Genomic DNA, 19,577 nt, shown 5'->3' with positions numbered 1-19,577 from the left:
AACTCTCACAGCCTCATGGACTAGAGCCCACCAGGCTCCTGTCCATGGGACTTACCAGGCAAGGGCATTGGAGTGGGTTGCCATTTCCTTCTCCAGAGCATCTTCTTGACCCAGGGATTGAACCTGCATCTCTTGTGTCTCTTGCATTGGCAGGAGGATTCTTTACCACTGAGCCACCTGGGAAACCCATATCCTTCATATACACATATAATTTGCCCCCATAAATGTTAAGATCCTGAGACCTGAATTCTTGAGATTGCCTCCTTACCCTCTAGTGTCCTTGGGCAAATTGCATAATCTGTCTGTGTCCCAGTTTCTGTATACATAAAATGAGGATATGTAAAATGCTAATACCAATCTCAAATTTTTAATTTGATAATTAAATAAGCTACTACTTCTAAATCACTTTAGAATAGTACCTGGCACTTAGTAAGCACACAATAAATATTTACCTATTTTCATCCAAACAGTCATCAGAGAGCTCTACTACCTAATCCATGTAACTTTCCATCTTAAATCCCTTCAGTGGACTCTTATGTCCTAGGTAAAGCCTGAAGTCCTTACTTACTTGGACCTGCCAAGCATCATTATCTGTGTTGCTGGGGCTTTTTCAATGACCTCTGTCCCGTGTAGTGCAGCTGAGGAAATTTAATTCAGTGGCTATTTGCATAAGAATGCCAAGAGAAGGAAGGGACTGCTCCCCCCAAATGGGATTTTTGAGTGGCAGTAAGTATGGAAAGCCAGTCTTTAGCCAGAATAAATTTCTAAATTTCTCTATTTCCCCACTTTTGGAGTGAATGGTAGATCTTCACTCTCAATTGGAGGTAGACAGAACACAGGCAATATCATAAGGAAAGATGTTCCTACATGAAATGGAGGTTGTGGAGAAGCCACCTCTTCCAACCTACTGGGCTGGGGAAAGAATGAGCAGAGATCAGGAAGCCAGTGGTCAGGAGAGTAACTGATTTCTCCCATCTAGGCTAAAATCAAGGGAAGGCAAGTTTTGGATAGATGACAGAAAAGTTGATAGCACAAGAGTTCCTTTTTGGGAGGAAGCAGAATGAAAATGGCAGTGAAGGAGAAAGAAGGCCTGAGCTAGCACCCTCATGCCTCTTAGGGTATATTGGTAAAAAGCCCAAAGTTCCTTTGTTCTGCAAGGAAGGACATGGAATGCAGAAAATAGGCTGGCCAGGTCTCAGAGAGCTAACACTTCCAGCAAGAGCCTGGGTGGGACTGGGTCAGCTAAGGTGTCCTCAGGCGCTGACCCTGCTGAGAGAACTAACTAGAAGTTCACCAACCCAAGGACCAGACTAGATCTCACAAAGCTGAGACCACCCAGGACCTAGGTGTGAATCTGAGGTCTTCAGCCAGACCACTGTGATGCAGTCTTATGAAGGCCACCGTACACTTACCATGATCTAGGGAAAGAGCAGGACACAGAGAAAGAATCGGAAAAATAAAAATGCCATGAATCTCCCAGGAGAGACTGTAAACCAGAAGATTCTGATACACTGTTAAATAGCAGTCTCTAGTTGAGAGACAGAGATAGGCGGGAGGTGGTAAGGTCTGAGAAGAGGCAACTGAAACACTTCATGTGTGGTGCACAATGGATCTGAGGGGCCGGCACTCGGTCCAGGTGAAATTGCCTTCACTGGAGTCTGTCCTAACCCTTACCTTGCCAAGTAAAACCTGGCTCCAGAGACGGGTGGGAGCCTGAGGAGTGGGCGGTACTGAGGAGAGGGGAGTAGGGAGTTGTAGCAGAGACTGGGTTTATTATTCTGGGCTGTGAATCCAACACCTTACATTTATTTATGTTTTAGCATAAATAAATGAATGTTTATTTATTCATTATTATGCTAAACATAAATAAATGTATGTATAAAAGAAGGCTAGATGTGAGGAACAGCAGCTTGAGAAATTAGGCCTCTTGAATCCAAGTTCACCACCTGATGGTTTTGCTGTTGTCATTGTGTTAGTCGCCCAGTTGTGTTTGACTCTTTGCAACCCCATGGATTGTAGCCCACCAGGCACTTCTATCCATGGCATTTCCCAAGCAAGAATACTGGAGAGGATTGCCGTTTCCTTCTCCAGGGCATCTTCCCAACCCAGGGATCAAACCTGCCTCTCCTACATTGGCAGGTGGATTTTGAACCACCAATGAAGCCCATATCTGATGATTAATATGTATTTAAAATGCATACTTTTAAAATTTTACTATACTATTGTCTATGCTTTTGAGATTATTAATAATTATGTCTCTTGAAAGTGAAAAAAGAGAGTCAAAAAGTTGGCTTAAAGCTCAACATTCAGAAAACTAAGATCATGGCATCTGGTACTATCACTTCATGGCAAATAGATGGGGAAACAATGGAAACAGTGACAGACTATTTTGGGGGGCTCCAAAATCACTGCAGCCATGAAATTAAAAGATGCTTGTTCCTTGGAAGAAAAGTTATGACCAACCTAGACAGCATAGTATAAAGCAAAGACATTACTTTGCCAACAAAGGTCTGTCTAGTCAAAGCTATGGTTTTTCCAGTGGTCATGTATGGATGTGAGAGTTGGACTAAAAAGAAAGCTGAGCACCGAAGAATTGATGCTTTTGAACTGTGGTGTTGGAGAAGACTCCTGAGAGTCCCTTGGACTGCAAGGAGATCCAACCAGTCCATCCTAAAGGAGATCAGTCCTGGGTGTTCTTTGGAAGGACTGATGCTGAAGCTGAAACTCCAATCCTTTGGCCACCTCATGCGAAGAGTTGACTCATTTGAAAAGACCCTGAGGCTGGGAATGATTGAAGGCAGGAGGAGAAGGGGACAACAGAGGATGACATGGTTGGATGGCATCACTGACTCAATGGACATGAGTTTGAGTAAGCTCTGGGAGTTGGTGATGGACAGGGAAGCCTGGCGTCCTGCAGTCCATTGGGTCACAAAGAGTCAGACGCGACTGAACTGAACTGATGTCTCTTGTATCCAGGGCTGGCTTCATGGGCCTGAGATCTAAGCCCTGCACTCAAAAGGGTGTGTGCTTGGTTTAATGCTCTGCTGTCATCATCTTGAAATTTTTAATAAAGTTTTAACAAGAAACCCCACATTTTCATCTTGCACCTGGATCCACAAATCCTGTAACTGGCCCCATCTGAATCTGTGTGGTGGAAATACTATATGATGGTAGTAGCAACTTTGCATCTCTTCCCAACTCAGTGTTCAGGGTCCTCTGCTGGCAGACTTGAAATAGGACTTGCTGGACACTGGCAAGCACCAGTAATCAGAGTGAGAACCAGCTGTAAGACATTACTAGCACACCACTGGACAGGGTACCTATATAAGGTTAATAATCCTACTCACGCATTACCAGCCCCCAGACTCTTGTGGGTTTTGATAGCATTTCAGTGGGGAACAAGTTCTCTTTTTCAGCGCAGTTTATAAATGCTTTGTGGCAAAGAGGAAAACCAACGACGTTAGCTTTGGCATTATTTCAAAACCTAAAATTCAGATCTTCTGTGACTGAAAGCTGTCACACATGAACTATGACACTCCATGAGAAGTCGTCCTGAATGCAGGTTTGCATCCATTGATAAAGGGCAAGAAATCCGGGAACTCGTGCCTGCTTCCTCCCCCTAAGCGGGAACTTCCCCTCCCACAGCTCTTCCTTAGCACCCTTGGCGATCAGAGAGGGAAGCAGGGTGAGGGAGCGGGGATCTTGCGGGAGGGCACAGAGAAACAGTGGGCGGGCTTTGCCCTGGAGTGAGTGGGTGGATCCTCCCGCAAGAGCGGCTACACAAAGCTCCCCGCCGGTAAGTCAGTCCTCGTAGCGCAAAGCGATGGAGTCCTCCTGGATGGAGTCCTCCTGGATGGAGTCCTCCTGGCTTGAGACGCACTGGGCAAGGCCCTTTTACCTGACGTTGGTGTTCTGCTTGGCCCTAGGGCTGCTGCAGGCCATCAAGCTCTACCTGCAGAGGCAGAGGCTGCTCCGAGACCTGCGCCTCTTCCCCTCGCCCCCCACTCACTGGCTGTACGGGCATAGCAAGGTAGACACATCGGAGGGAGGGGTGAAGGAGGATGCTGGAAATCCGATCGCGCAGAGAAGCGGCTGCTTCCTTCTTTTCCTCCCATCCCTCAGTCCTGCACCGACCTCTCCTGCCAGCCTGTGGCTCCCGCATTTACATTACTCCATGAAACACCCTAGAGCCACTGCTGCTGCTGCTGCTACTAAGTCGCTTCAGTCGTGTCCGACTCTGTGCGACCCCATAGACGGCAGCCCATCAGGCTCCACCTTCCCTGGGATTCTCCAGGCAAGAACACTGGAGCGGGTTGCCATTTCCTTCTCCAATGCATGCCACTAGAAGGGATATTTAGGTGCGGTGGGAGTTGGAGGGGGGATATGTAAAGAGACAATATGGAAAAAGAAAGCTGTGGTGTAATTCAGGTCTGTCTAAATTGCTTCGCTCATCTCTTGGATTTATGTACGCGTTTTTAAAAGCCTTCCACATACATTGCTAAAAAATAGTCTAAAGAACATGTTTTTTTATTTAAATTTTTTTAAATTTATTATTTCTTTATTTTTGGCTGTGCTGGGTCTTCACTGATGTGCATAGGCTTTTTCTATTTGCAGTGAGCAGGGGCTGCTCTCTAGTTGTACCCTGCACAGACTTCTGATTGCGGTGGCTTTTCTTGTCACAAACCAAGAGCTCTAGGGCCTGGGGGCTTCCGTAGTTGCTGCGCCTGGGCTCAGTAGTTGTGGCACGGGGTTTAGCTGCCCCGCAGCAAGTGAAATCTTCCCAGACCAGGGATCAAACCGTTGTCCCCTGCATTGGCACACAAATTCCCAATCATATCACATCATCCATATCATAGCATATGTCAGAATTTCCTTCCTTTTTAAGGCTGAATAATATCCTATTGTATTTATATACCACATTTTCTTTATCCATTCATTCGCTGGCGGATGCTTGGGTTGTTTCCACGTTTTAGCAGTTGTGAACATGAGTGTACAAATATCTTTTTGAGACCTTGCTTTCAATTCTTTTGGGTAAATGTGCAGAAATGGAATTGCTGGATCATATGGTAATTCTATTTTTAGTTTTTTGAGGAACCACTGTACTGTTTTCCACAGTGGCAATACCATTTTACATTTTCACCAGAAGTGCACAGGAGTTCCAGTTTCTCAACATTCTTGCCAAAACTTGTTATTTTCTGTTCTTTTTTTGAATGGCAGCCATCCTAGTGGATGTGAGGTAGTATCTCATAATTTTGATTTGCATTTCCCTAATGATCGCATTGGAGGAGGAAATGGCAACCCACTCCAGTGTTCTTGCCTGGAGAATCCCAGGGACGGCAGGGCCTGGTAGGCTGCTGTCTATGGGGTCGCACAGAGTCAGACACGACTGAAGCAACTTAGCAGCAGCAGCAGCAATGATCCCTAATGCATCGCTGAACATCTTTTCATGTGCTTATTTCCATTTGTATATCTTACTTGGAGAAATGTCTATTTAAGTCTTTTGTTCTTTTTTTTTTAACTTAAAAAGTTTTACTGAAAGAAAGATTCTTTAAATTCTATAGTGCTTTACAATTTTCAGAAGTTACATACATATGATTTCATATAATCCATTGTTGTTGTTCAGTTACCCAGTCGTGTCTGACTCTTTGCAACCCCATGGACTGCAACACACCAGTTGTTGTGTCCGTCACTCTCTCCAAAGTTTGCCCAAGTTCATGTCCATTGCATTGGTGATGCCATCCAGCCATCTCACCCTCTGACGCCATCTTCTCCTGCCCTCAATCTTTCACAACATCAGGGACTTTTCCAATGAGTCAGCTGTTCACATTAAATGAGCAAAATACTAGAGTTTCAGCTTCAACATCCTTCCAATGAGTATTCAGGGTTGATTTCCCTTAAGATTGACTGGTTTGATCTCCTTGCTGTCCAAGGGACTCTTAGGAGTCTTCTCCAGCACCATAGTTCAAAGGCTTCAATTCTTTGGCACTCCGTCTTCTTTACAGTCCAGCTCTCACAACTGTACATGACCACTGGGAAGACCATAGCCTTGACTAAAAGGACCTTTCTCAGCAGAGTAATGTCTCTGCTTTTCAACACACCGTCTAGGTTTGTCATAGCTTTCTTGCCAAGATGCAAACATCTGATTTCATGGCTGCAGTCACTATCCTCAGTGATTTTAGAGCCCAAGAAGAGGAAATCTGTCACTACTTCCACCTTTTCCCCTTCTATTTGCCATGAGTTAATGGGGCCAGATGTCATGATCTTAGGAGTTTTTTTTAACATTTAGTTTTAAGCTGGCTCTTTTTCACTCTCATCCTTCACACTCATCAAGAGGTTCTTTAGTTCCTCTTCGCTTTCTACCATTAGAGTGGTATCATCCGCATATCTGAAGTTGTTGATATTTCTCCTGCCTATCTTGATTCCAGCTCGTAACTCATCCAGCCTGACATTTTTCATGATGTGCTCAGCATGTAGATTAAACCAACAGGTGACAGCAGACAGCCCTGCTGTATTCCTTTCTCAATCCTGAACCAATCAGTTGTTTCATACAAGGTTTGCTTTTGCATACAGGTTGCTTCTTGACCTGCATATAGGTTTCTCAGGAAATAGGTAAGATGGTCTGGTATTCCCATTTCTTTAAGAGCTTTCCACAGTTTATTATGATCCACACAGTCAAAGGTTTTGGCATAGTCAATGACACAGAGGTAGATTTTTTTTTTTTTTTGAAATTCCCTAGTGTTCTCTATGATCCAGCAAATGCTGGCAATTTGATCTCTGGTTCCTCTTCCTTTTCTAAATCCACCTCAGACATCTGGAAGTTCTTGGTTTGCATAATGCTGAAGCCTAGCATACAAGATTTTAAACATGACTTTACTAGCATAGGAGATGAGTGTAATTGTCTGATGGTTAGCACATTCTTTAGTACTACCCTTCTTGGGAATTGGAATGAGGATTGAACTTTTCCAGTCCTGTGGCCACTGCTGGGTCTTCCAGATTTGCTGACATATTGAATGCAACACCTTAATGGCATCATCCTTTAGGATTTTGAATAGTTCTGCTGAAATTCCATCACATCTACTAGCTTTATTTACTACTAGTAAATTACTACTAGTAATTTACTCTCCAGAATGTCTGGCTCTGGGTGGCTGACTATACCATCATAGTCACCCAGTCCATCTGTATCTTTTTTATACAGCTCTTCTGTGTATTCTTTCCACTTCTTCTTGATCTCTTCAGTGTCTATAAGGTCTCTACCGTCTCTGTCCTTTATTGTGCCCATCTTTGGGCAAAATGTCCCCTTGATATCTCCAATTTCCCTGAATAGATGTCTAGTCTTCCCCTTCTGTTGTTTTTTGCTAGTTTTATACACTGTTCACTGAAGAAGGCCTTCTTGTCCCTCCATGCTGTTCTTTGGAAATCTGCATTTAATTGGGTATACCTTTCCCTTTCTCCCTCGCGTTCCACGTCTCTTCTTTTTTTAGCTATTTGTAAGGCCTCCTAAGATAACCACTTTGCCTTCTTGCTTTTCTTTATCTTTGAGATGGTTTTGTTCACTGCTTCCTGTACAATATTATGGACCTTCATCCATAATTCTTCAAGCACACTGTTTACAAGTTCTAATCCCTTGAATCTATTCATTACCTCCACTGCATGTTCATAGGGGATTTGATTTAAATCATACCTGGCTGTCCTAGTGGTTTTCCCCACGTTTTTTCGTTTAAGCCTGAATTTTGTTATGAGAAGCTGATGATCTGAGCTACAGTCAGCTCCAAGTTTTGTTTTTGCTGACTGTATACAGCTTCTCCATCTTCAGCTACAAAGAGTGTAATCAATTTGATTTTCATATTAGCCATTTGGTGATGTTCATGTATAAAGTTGTCTCTTGTGTCATTGAAAAAGGACATTTGCTATGACCAATGCATTCTCTTGACAGAATTCAGTTACCCTTTGCCTTGCTTCATTTTGTTCTCCAAGGCCAAACTTGCCTGTTATTCCAGTTATCTCTTGACTTCCTACTTTTGCATTCCAATTGCCAATGATGAATAGAACATCTTATTTTGGTGTTAGTTCTAGGAGGTCTTCTAGGTCATCATAGAACTGATCATCTTCAGCTTCTTCAGCATCGTTGGTAGGGGCATAGACTTGGGTTACTGTGATGTTGATTGGTTTGCCTTGGAAATGAACCCAGATCATTCTGTCATGTTTGAAGTTGCACCCAACTACTGCATTGGACTCTTTTGTTGATTTGAGAGCTATTCCATTTCTTCTACGGGATTCCTGCCCACAGTAATAGATATAATGGTCTGAATTAAATTCACCCATTCCCATCCATTTTAGTTCACTGATTCCTAAGATGTAGATGTTTATTCTTACCATCTCCTGCTTGATCATGTCCAATTTACCTTGATCCATGGTAATTTACCTAACATTCCATGTTCCTATGCAATACTTTCATCACCAGACAAATCCACAACTGAGCGTTGTTTCCATTTTGGCCCAGCCACTTCATTCTTTTTGGTGCTAATAGTAGTTCTCCTCCACTCTTCCCCAGTAGCATATTGGACACCTTCGGACCTGGGAACATTCATCTTTTGGGGTTATATCTTTTTGTCCTTTATATACAATTTATGAAGTTCTCAATGGCAAGTAAATTGAGGTGGTTTGTCATTTCCACCTCCGGTGAATCGTGTTTTGTTAGAACCTTCTGCTATGACCCTTCCACCTTGGGTGGCCCTACATGGCATGGCTCATAGTTTCATTGAGTTACATGAGCCCCTTCGCCACAACAAGGCAATGATCCATGAAGGGGTGCTTTACAATTTTAAAATTCTGTAGTGCTTTACAATTTTCAAAAGTTTCATACATATAATTTCATATAATCCATAATAACCCTTTTTTCCTCCTACCCCTATATTTCCCATCCCCCTCTTTTTTCTCCCCTCTGGTAAACACTAGTTTCTTCTCTATATCTGTGAATCTGCTTCTTTTTTGTTTTATTCACTAGTTTGTTGTATTCTTTAGAGTCCACATTTAAATGGTATCGTACAATAGTTGTCTTTCTCTGACCGACTTATTTCACTTTGCTTAATGCCCTCCAAGTCCATTTGTGCTGTTGCAAATGGCAAAAGTTCATCTTTTTATGGCTGAGTAGTATTTCATTATATATATGCACACCACATCTTTATCCATTCTTCTGTTGATGGACACAAGTTGCTTCCATACCCTGCTGCTGCTGCTGCTAAGTCACTTCAGTTGTGTCCGACTCTGTGCGACCCCATAGACGGCAGCCGGCTAGGCCCCGCTGTCCCTGGGATTCTCCAGGCAAGAACACTGGAGTGGGTTGCCATTTCCTCCTCCAATGCATGAAAGTGAAAAGTGAAAGTGAAGGTGCTCAGTCGTGTCTGACTCATAGCAACCCCATGGACTGCAGCCTACCAGGCTCCTCCGTCCATGGGATTTTCCAGGCAGGAGTACTGGAGTGGGGTGCCATTGCTTCTCCATACCCTAGCTGTTGTAAATAATGTTACTATGAACATCAGAGTGCATGTATCTTTTTGAATTAGTGTTTTTGGGTTTTTTTGGCTATATACCCAGGAGTGGAAAAGTCATACAGTAGTTGTATTTTTAGTTTTTTGAGAAGCTTCCATACTGTTTTTCACAATTGCTACACTAATTTACAGTTCCCACCAACAGTATGTGAGGGTACACTGTTTGCTGTGCTGTGGTGTTCTTAGTTGCTCAGTCATGACAGACGCGTTGTGACCCCATGGACTGTAGCCCACCAGACTCCTCTTGCCATGGGGACTCTCTGGGTTTCTCCATATCCTTGCCAACATTTGTTATTTGTTCTTTTTGATGATAGCTATTCTGGTAGGCATGTGGTGCTTGATCTCTCATTGTGGTTTTGATTTGCATTTCTCTGATGATTAGTCATGTTGAGCATCCATGTACCTGTTGGCCATCTTCATTTCCTCTTTGGAAAAATGTCTATTTAGTCCTTTGTTGATTTTGAATCAGGTTGTTTTTTTATTGTTGAGTTTTAGGGGTTCTCTATATATTCTAACTATTAATCCCATATGTATGATTGCTAATATTGCCTCTCAATCTTTGGGTTGCCTTTTTACTCTGTTGATACTGTCTCTTCATGTACAAAAATTTTTTAATTTCATTAAGTTCCATTTATTTTTTGTTGTTGTTGCTTATGCCTTTGATGTCATATCCAAGATTATTATTGCCAGATCCAAAATTGTGAAGCTTTCGTCCTATGTTTCCTTTTAAGAATTTTATAGTTTTAAGTCTTCTCTCAGAGAAGACTCTTGACACTCTCTTGGACAGCAAGGAGATCCAACCAGTCCTTAATATTCATTGGAAGGACTGATGTTGAAGCTGAAACTCCAATCCTTTGGCTACCTGATGTGAAGAGCTGACTCGTTTGAAAAAACCCTGATGCTGGGAAAGATTGAGGGCAGGAGGAGAAGGGGATGACAGAGGATGTGATGGTTGGATGGCATCATCGACTCAATGGACATGAGTTTGGGTAAACTCCAGGAGTTGGTGATGGACAGGGAGGCCTGGCGTGCTACGGTTCATGGGGTTGCAAAGAGTAGGACATGACTGAGTGACTGAACTGAACTAAACTGAAGTCTTTGATCTATTTTGGGTTATCTTTTGTATTTTAGGTAAGGGTACAACTTCATTCTGTTGCATGTGAATATCTAATTTTTCCAGCACATTTTCCCATGTAATGGTCCTGGCACCTTTGTCATAAATCATTTAACCATATTTTGAAGGGTTTATTTCTGGTCTTTCTATCCTTTTCTGTTTGTCTATATGTCTGTTTTTAAACCAGAACCATACTGTTTTGATTAGTATACTTTTGTAGTGAATTTTGAAATCAAAAAACATTGAGTCATCCAGCTTTGTTCCTATTGAAGACTGTTTGGGCTATTCACAATCCTTTGTTATCCCACATGAGTTTTAGAATGAATTTTCTAGAATTTTTCTATTTCTGCAAAAACATCATTGGGATTTTGATAGAGATTGCATTGAATCTGTAGATTGCTTTGGGTAGTATTCACATCTTAAATCTTCCAATCCATAAACATGGGATATGTTTCCACCTCAGTAAATTCAGTTGCTCAGTCATGTCCTACTCTTTGCGATCCCATGGACTGCAGCACGCCAGGCTTTCCTGTCCATCACTGACTCCCAGAGCTTGCTCAAGCTCATGTCCATCAACTCAGTGATGCCATCAAACTATCTCATCCTCTGTCATCCCCTTCTCCTCCCGCCTTCATTCTTTCCCAACATCAGGGTCTTTTCAAATGAGTCATCTCTTTGCATCAGGTGGCCAAAGTATTGAAGTTTCAGCTTCAGCGTCAGTCCTTCCAATGAATATTCAGGACTGACTGACTGATTGACAGGCTGGATCTCCTTGAAGTCCAAAGGACTCTCAAGAGTCTTCTCCAACACCACAGTTAAAAAGCATCAATTCTTCAGCACTCAGCTTTCTTTATAGTCCAACTCTCATATCCATACATGACTACTGGAAAAACCATAGCTTTGACTAGATGGACCTTTGTTGGCAAAGTAATGTCTCTGCTTTTTAATATGCTGTCTAGGTGGGTCATAACTTTTCTTCCAAGGAGCAAGCATCTTTTAATTTCATGGCTGCAGTCACCATCTGCAGTGATTTTGGAGCCCAAGAAAATTGGGTTTCTCACTGTTTCCATTGTTTCCCCATCTATTTGGGGATGGGACCGGATACCGTGATCTCAGTTTTCTGAATGTTGAGTTTTAAGCCAACTTTTTCACTCTCCTCTTTCACTTTCATCAGGAGGCTCTTTATGCCTTTTGAAATTTCTTTCAACATGATTTATAATTTTCACTGAATAAGTCTTCCACTTTTGTTTGGAAATACATAATTCCAATACTTGGAAAGGAGGAGGTTTCACTTCCTACGTTATTAATTTTTCTCTGATAGTCAAGCATCAAAGCAGGATCAAATGCCCAGGGGAAAAACCCTTAGGTTAATAAATGCAGGTGCTAATTATGGTATATATTAAGGTGGTAAGGATGATGAATTAGGAACAGGAGATTTACAGTGAATACTACAATTTCTTCAACACATCCCCCACCTCTCTCCATTTCTCTTTTCTCTCTTTCTGGAACTCCTATTGGTTGGATATAAACCTTCTAGATCTATTTTTTTTTAATCTTTTCTTCTTGATTTTATCTTCCTAGAATTTCTACTAAAATGTTGAAAAATTTTGACTGTCATGATTTTTATTTCCAAGAGCTCTGTCTTTTTTTTTTTTTTAAACTTTACATAATTGTATTAGTTTTGCCAAACACCAAGAGCTCTGTCTTATTCTTCATCCATTATTGCATCAATTACCTTATGATGCATTAAAAAAAAAAAAAAAAAAAAACCTCCCTAAGGAGCGTCTCTGGGTAGCCCAGAGGTTGGGAATCTGCCTGCCAATGCAGGGGACATGGGTTCTATCCCTGATCCGGGAAGAATACTCATGCTGTGGGGCAACTAACCACATGTTCCACAACTACTGAGCGTGCACTCTAGAGCCCACGAGCCACAACTACTGAAGCCTGTGTATCCTAGAGCCTGTGCTCTGCAACACAGAAGCCACAGTAATGAGAAGCTTGTGACCCGCAACAGAGTAGCCCCTGCTTGCTGCAACTAGAGAAAAGCCACACACGGTGATGAAGACCCATCACAGCCAAAAATAAATTAACTTAAAAAACACTCTAAAGCTGAAGCTTAGTGGCTTAAGATGACAGCCAGCTATTTAGTTCATGATTCTGTGGGTCAGCAATTTGAGCTAAACTAGGCTATGAGGTTCTACTCTTATAGCCAGTCTCAACTGACTTCAGTTTGGCTCACTGATGCAACTACAGTCAGCTACTGGGGCAGATAAAGGCTGACTGTCCTCTTGGGTGCCTTCATTCTCTTCCATCTGGTTTATTATCCTTCAGCTGGTTAGGCTAGCTTTGCCCACGTGGTATCAGGGTCTCAAGAATAGCAAGAGAGCAAGTCTCAATGTGCAGGTGCTTTTTAAGTCTCTGAGTCATGCTTGCTACTCTCCCAAAGCAAGACACATGGCCAAATCAGTGTGAGAGAACTGACAATCAAAGTGTTGAGTGCAGGGAGGCTTTAACAAATTGAGGCCATTCCTATAGTCAATTTAACACATTCTGCTTTGTTACAGAATCCTGGTCTTGAAATACTATACATATCTTTTTTGGAAGTACTAACTTTTTCAGTTTTTTTTTCTTCTGTTGTGTATTAGTTATCTATTAAAGCCTAGCAAATTACCTTCAAGCTTAGCAACTTAAAACAACATATGGTTTTATCTCACACAATCTGTGAAGTTTTTGAGAATCTCTCTGTGAGAGACTCAGGATCTCCTCCAAGGTTGCATGGGATTGGCTGGGGTGATAGTCATCTCAAGGCTCCACTGGGGCTAGGGAATCCACTCTTAAGCTCACTTACACAGTTGTTTACAGGCCACAGTTTCTCACTGGCTATTAACCAGAGGCATCAGTTCTTTCCCCCATGGACCTTTCCATAAGGTTGCTCACAAGTAGGGTGACCAACTCATTCCAGGTTTCCTGGTTGACCCCTGATTTTTAGTTCTGAAGGTTTTGCATCTGGCAACCCATTCAGTCAGGCAAGCTGGAAAGATTAGTCACCCTACTCTCAACATGGCCGTTTGTTTCCCTCAGAGTAAGATATGAGAGAGCAAGAGTGAGAATTAGAGAATCTAAGATGGAAACTGCAGTCTTTCATAACCTAATCTTGAAACTTTTATTCCATCATTTCTACTGTAAGCAATCAGTCACATTGACAAATGTGTGTACAATGTAGGAAGGGACAATATAAAAAGGTGGGGGATGATTGGAGACCATTTTGGAGGCTGGCTACCACAGTTTGTTAGTTTTGCTTTATGCCTTTCTTGGAGGCTGTCTCCAAAACTGAGAGATGGTCTTTGGCTGTCTTTTCATTTTCTAGAGTGAGGCTTTAAAGATGTTTGAAGTCTTGTGTACACAGCAAGAACTTTCCATGAAAGCAAACCTGTTGGAGGACTCAACCTGTCAGTATCTATTTGTTCATTTTTCAGTTTCTTGGAGATGAATCTACCTTTCTGTTACTTAGATTGCCAGGTGACTCCTGGCATTCTAGGAGCAGAAAAAGGAAGGGAGCTGGGGATCTAATCATTTGTTATGCAGTCTTTCACTGAATCCCTCTATTTTTAGTCCACTGATTCATCCCTGCCCTCCACAGTGTCTGGTTTCTTCAAGTCTTGGAGTCTCTCTGGTTTAGTTTTTCTAGAAAATAAAAGCTCTGATCTGTTGTGGGACCTAAGGGGGTGTGACATGGAGAGAGAGCAGAGATTTGGGGTTGAACCAGCCTTTAAGTTATTGCTCTATATCTAGATTTTTTTTTTTCATTTAACCTGTTTAACTTTTTTTAAACTGTTCATCCTCAACTTCCATTTCCTTTGTTTCTCGTTAGAGTTTAATTTTCACCTCTACACCATCCACAAACCAAAATTGAGAAGGCACTGTCAATCAGAAATTGGGAAAACTAAAAAGGCCCAAGAGATCTGTTCTACCAGCTATTAAGAATGATATATTAACATAGTGCTTCTCAAAGCATTTGTGGTGAAAAGCCATTTTTTTTCCTGATCTGTTGTAGACAATTGTTTTCATTTTTTAAAAAAAGTAAGAAATTTCAGCAATGTTAAATTGTTATAAAAATCTGAAGGGCTGTGCTCAGTTTCTATAAGTATCTCATCATGGACTGGTTTATGGATCATACTTTGAGTAGCATTGTGGTAAAGTCTTCCAGTCTTATTGTGAACTTCTTTATTTCTCATTTTAGTTCTAATGTCCTTTTCTGTTTTATCAATTTTCAAGCTTTTGAGATTTTGAATTATTATATCTTCTGGTAGACTAATCCTTTTTATACAAGAATTGTCCCTTCTTATATCTAGTAAGACTTCTTGTCTTAAATTTTACTGTATCTGATACTAGTGTAACTGTGCAAACTTTTTTGCTAGTATTGAAATGGTACATTTTTAATCCTTTGTTTTTAAGTTTTTGAACTTTTTGTCTCATGTCTTTTGTCAGTAGTATAGTTAGGCTTTTAAAAAATATAATCTTATACCTTTCGTCTTTTACTTGAAATAATTAGGTTATTTACATATAATATAATTACTAATATTTTTATTGACTTTTTCAGAAGATAAACTTATTAGATATTTGAAAAGAACTGAGACCATGTCTGGCACTTTGTAAGTGCTATGTAAGTGTTAAATGAAATATAAGTTCCATGTGTTTAATTTATTGGACTTTATGAGGACTTCAAGCCACATAGCTCTGAGCTGCTGCTGCTAAGTTGCTTCAGTCGTGTCCGACTCTGTGCAACCCCATAGACGGCAGCCCACCAGGCTCCCCCATCCCTGGGATTCTCCAGGCAAGAACACTGGAGTGGGTTGCCATTTCCTTCTCCAATTCGTGAAAGTGAAAAATGAAAGTGAAGTCGCTCAGTCATGTCCAACTCTTAGCGACCCCATGGACTGCAGCCTACCAGGCTCCTCCATCCATGAGATTTTCCAGACAAGAGTACTGGAGTGGGGTGCCATTGCCTTGAGACTGCTCCAAAAAGGTAAGCAAGGAGCAAGGGTATGAAGGGGTTCTGCAGTAAAAATCATATGGTTGGAACATCAAAAGATTACTATTAATTAAAGAAAACCAGGGGAATTCCCTGGCAATCCAGTGATTAGAACTTTGCATTTCCACTGCAAGGGGCATGGGTTCCATCCCTGGTCAGAGAACTAAGATCTTACAAGCTGTGTGGTGTGGCCAAAATAATAATAATAATAAAATGAAGAAAACTAAGTATCTCAACATAAGGAGTTTAGCGCTTTTCTGTGTATGGGAAAATGCAAGAGTTTGGATTCATTGAAATTATTCCTTTGATGTGCACCTTAGCTATCTACAGCTGATATCATGTTCTTCCCCATCCTGAGTTCCCAATAGTCAGGCTCAGGGTTTGGGGGGAGGTGGGTGGGGCAGCAGTAGTGACTGATGGCTTGATGGCTGCAACATTGTTTGTTGATACGGCAGGCAACATTTTTCATCCATATTCCCTTTCTCCCCACTAGAATATAGGATCTGTGAGAGGAGAGTCTTTGCTCACCACTATAAACCCAGTTCTTGACTGATAGTAGGTGTTCAATAGCTACTTTGTTGCTGAAGAGGGTATAGAGAAAAGGGAACCCACCTATACTGTTGGTGAGAACATGAGTTGCTGCAGCCACTATGGAAAACAGTATTGGGGTGTGGGGGTGGGGGTGGGCAGGGGAAGATTCCACATGCCCCAGAGAAACTGAGCCTGTGCTCTAGAGCCCAGGAACTGCAACTGCTGAGCCCCTGTGCCACAACCACTGGAGCCCACATGCCTAGAACCCATGCTGCACAGCAAGGGAAGCCAGGGTAACGAGAAGCCCACACAGCAACAAAGACCCAACACTGCCAAAATTAAATAAATAAATAATTTTAAAAAAGCAGTATGGGGGTTCTCCAAAAACTAAAAATAGAATTACTCTAGGATTGAGCAATCCCACTCCTGGGTGTACATCCAAGCAAAAAGTATAATCCCAAATGATAATGCACACCTGTGTTCATAGCTGCAGTATTCACAATAGTCAAGAATGGAAACAATCTAATTGTTCATCAACAGATGAATGGATAAAGAATATGTGGTGTATTATATAATAGCATGTTCAGTTCAGCTCAATCACTCAGTCGTGTCCGACTCTTTGCGACCCGATGAATTGCAGCACGCTAGGCCCCCCTGTCTATCACCAACTCCCAGAGTTCACCCAAACTCATGTCCATCAAGTCGGTGATGCCATCCAGCCATCTCATCCTCTGTCGTTCCCTTCTCCTCCTGCCCCCAATCCCTCCCAGCATCAGAGTCTTTTCCAGTGAGTCAGCTCTTCGCATGAGGTGGCCAAAGTATTGGAGTTTCAGCTTTAACATCAGTCCTTCCAAAGAACACCCAGGACTGATCTCCTTTAGAATGGACTGGTTGGATGTCCTTGCAGTCCAAGGGACTCTCAAGAGTCTTCTCCAACACCACAGTTCAAAAACATCAATTCTTCGGTGCTCAGCTTTCTTCACAGTCCAACCCTCACATCCATATATGACCACAGGAAAAACCATAGCCTTGACTAGACGGACCTTTGTTGGCAAAGCAATGTCTCTGCTTTTGAATATGCTATCTAGGTTGGTCATAACTTTCCTTCCAAGGAGTAAAGCCACAAAAAAAGAATGAAATAAAGCCATTTGCAGCAACACGGATGGAATAAGATATTATCATACTGTTACCGAGTCCTAGTTCAGTCTGCTCGCCACACACAGGCCAATAAATCAGGAGGCAAGGCACTGAGGCAAGGAGCAGTAGAAAAACTGTGTGTCCAAGAAGGTGGCAGACTAGAGTTCTAGAGTCCCATCTTATAGAGGTCTGGATACTTATCTCTTTTATAGAACAGAGATGGGGAGGAGGTGAAGAAGTAAAGTAAAATAGCCACAAGTCTTGCAAAATATCTCCTAGTTTGGCCAGCCTCAGGAGGGGATGTGTAAATTTCTTCTTTCCTGCAGCTGTTCACAGGTGTGCAGGGTCAGGTTGTTTCCCTGTGAGCTCAACAAAGGCACTTTAGTTTAGCATTCAGGCAGAAGGGCAGGGTTCCTGAGGCAGGTGTTATGTATGCTCATAGCTATGGATATCATCCTTTTAGTGATTATAGTAACAAAAGCAATGGAAAGCAAAGGTTAAAGTAAAAGAAACAGATCCAATATGGAGCCAGATTTTGTTCTTCCTTGTTATAGTACTAAGTGAAGTAAGTCAGAAAGAGAAAGACAATAAAATATGAAATCACTTGTATGTAGAAGCTAAAAAATGACACAAACGAACCTATCTATGGAACCGAAACAGACTCAGACATAGAGAATATACTTGTGTTTGCTGTGGGGGAGGGATGGACTGGGAGTTTGGGTTTAGTGCATGCAAACCATTACATACAGAATGGATAAGCAACAGGGTACTACTGTATAGCACAAGGAACTATATTCAGTATCCTAAGGTAAACTACAATGGAAAAGAACAGAAAAAAGAAAGTATATATATATATATATATATATCTGAGTCACTTGGCTAAAGAGCAGAAATTAACACACCATTGTAAATCAATTATACTTTAATTTTGAAAAACTACTTTGTTGAATGCACACATATATTAGATGCTAAATAAATTGATTCATTCAAAGATCTTTGACTATAAAGAACCGACTAGGTAGACTGACATTTATTCAGTAGACCAGTGTATCCCAGTCAGTGTGGAGGACCTAGTGTTTATGTGGTAAACACCCCTAGTTTATGTGGGTGTGTGTGTGTGTATCCTTATACATAATTCAGGGAAAGTCTGTGTAACTAAGTAGTTATTGGGCTCCATAGTTCAATGCAAGTTTGAATCCTTACTATTAGTGGCTGGCTATACAATGTGAGAAACACACTCAACCAGCCCAAAACCAAGGGATGGACTCAGAGACACGAAGCACAGTGAAAGCAAGACTTATAATGACAGTCTTGCAAGATCGGGTGTCCGGTGGGCAGGCACACCCAGGACAGTTACAGCAAACACTTATTCCCTGGCTCGCAGATCCCTCCCTGGTTCCTCATTAGGTGAGACTGTGCGACTGAACTGAACTGAACTGAACTGATGCGGTTACAGTCTTCCTGGAATTGCCCAAGTCTCATAGGGTATTCTTTCTTCTCCCTTCGCATCCTAAGTCCACAGTTCTCAACAAAGATTTTTGTTTATCCCTTCCCAGACATCCTGTTAGCTTAGGGACTCTTCAGGTGTAAGCTGTTAGACAAGACTGCTGCTGCTGCTGCTAAGTCGCTTCAGTTGTGTCCGACTCTGTGCAACCCATAGCCTGAAGCCCACCAGGCTCCCCCGTCCCTGGGATTCTCCAGGCAGGAACACTGGAGTGGGCTGCCATTTCCTTCTCCAATGCATGAAAGTAAAAAGTGAAAGGGAAGTCACTCAGTCGTGTCTGACTCTTAGCTACCCCATGGACTGCAGCCTACCAGGCTCCGCTGTCCATGGGATTTTCCAGGCAAGAGTACTGGAGTGGGGTGCCATTGCCTTCTCCGGTTAGGTAAGACTAGCTTGCCAGTAATTTTCAAGACAAAACTAGCTAGCTCTGAGTGGGAAACCGTTTGTTAATAATTTTCCACCCAAGGCCAGCTACTTGGTTCTGAAAATGGACCACTTCAAGTTCCATTTCTTACACAATCTGGAAGAGATTACTTAACTTCTCTAAGGCTCAATTTCCTCATCTGTAAAATGGGATTGCAACTGTATCTGCTTTATAGGGTTCGTGATGTAAAGAGTAAGAAATATAAAGCATAGAAAAGCACTAAATTCCTTCTGGTTTTATTTAATTAACAGTAATCTTTTGAAGTTTCGACTACCTGGTCTTTGTTG

The 19,577-nt window shown here is 42.0% G+C and overlaps 1 protein-coding gene across 1 annotated transcript in view; it reads left to right on the top strand.

Annotated features, from left to right (window-relative positions):
• The first annotated feature begins 3,823 nt into the window (after positions 1-3,823).
• CYP4X1 (cytochrome P450 family 4 subfamily X member 1) overlaps positions 3,824-19,577 on the top strand; it is a 49,217-nt gene continuing 33,463 nt past the window's right edge. Inside the window, exon 1 of the mRNA XM_070364907.1 lies at positions 3,824-4,030. Within this exon, the coding sequence (XP_070221008.1) occupies positions 3,824-4,030 (207 nt within the window). The remainder of the gene's footprint in view (positions 4,031-19,577) is intronic.

The sequence above is a fragment of the Bos mutus genome, chromosome 3, assembly GCF_027580195.1.
Source record: "Bos mutus isolate GX-2022 chromosome 3, NWIPB_WYAK_1.1, whole genome shotgun sequence".
NCBI lineage: Eukaryota > Metazoa > Chordata > Mammalia > Artiodactyla > Bovidae > Bos > Bos mutus.
Note: the sequence above shows the minus strand (reverse complement) of the source record. Positions and strands in the feature narration are given on the sequence as shown.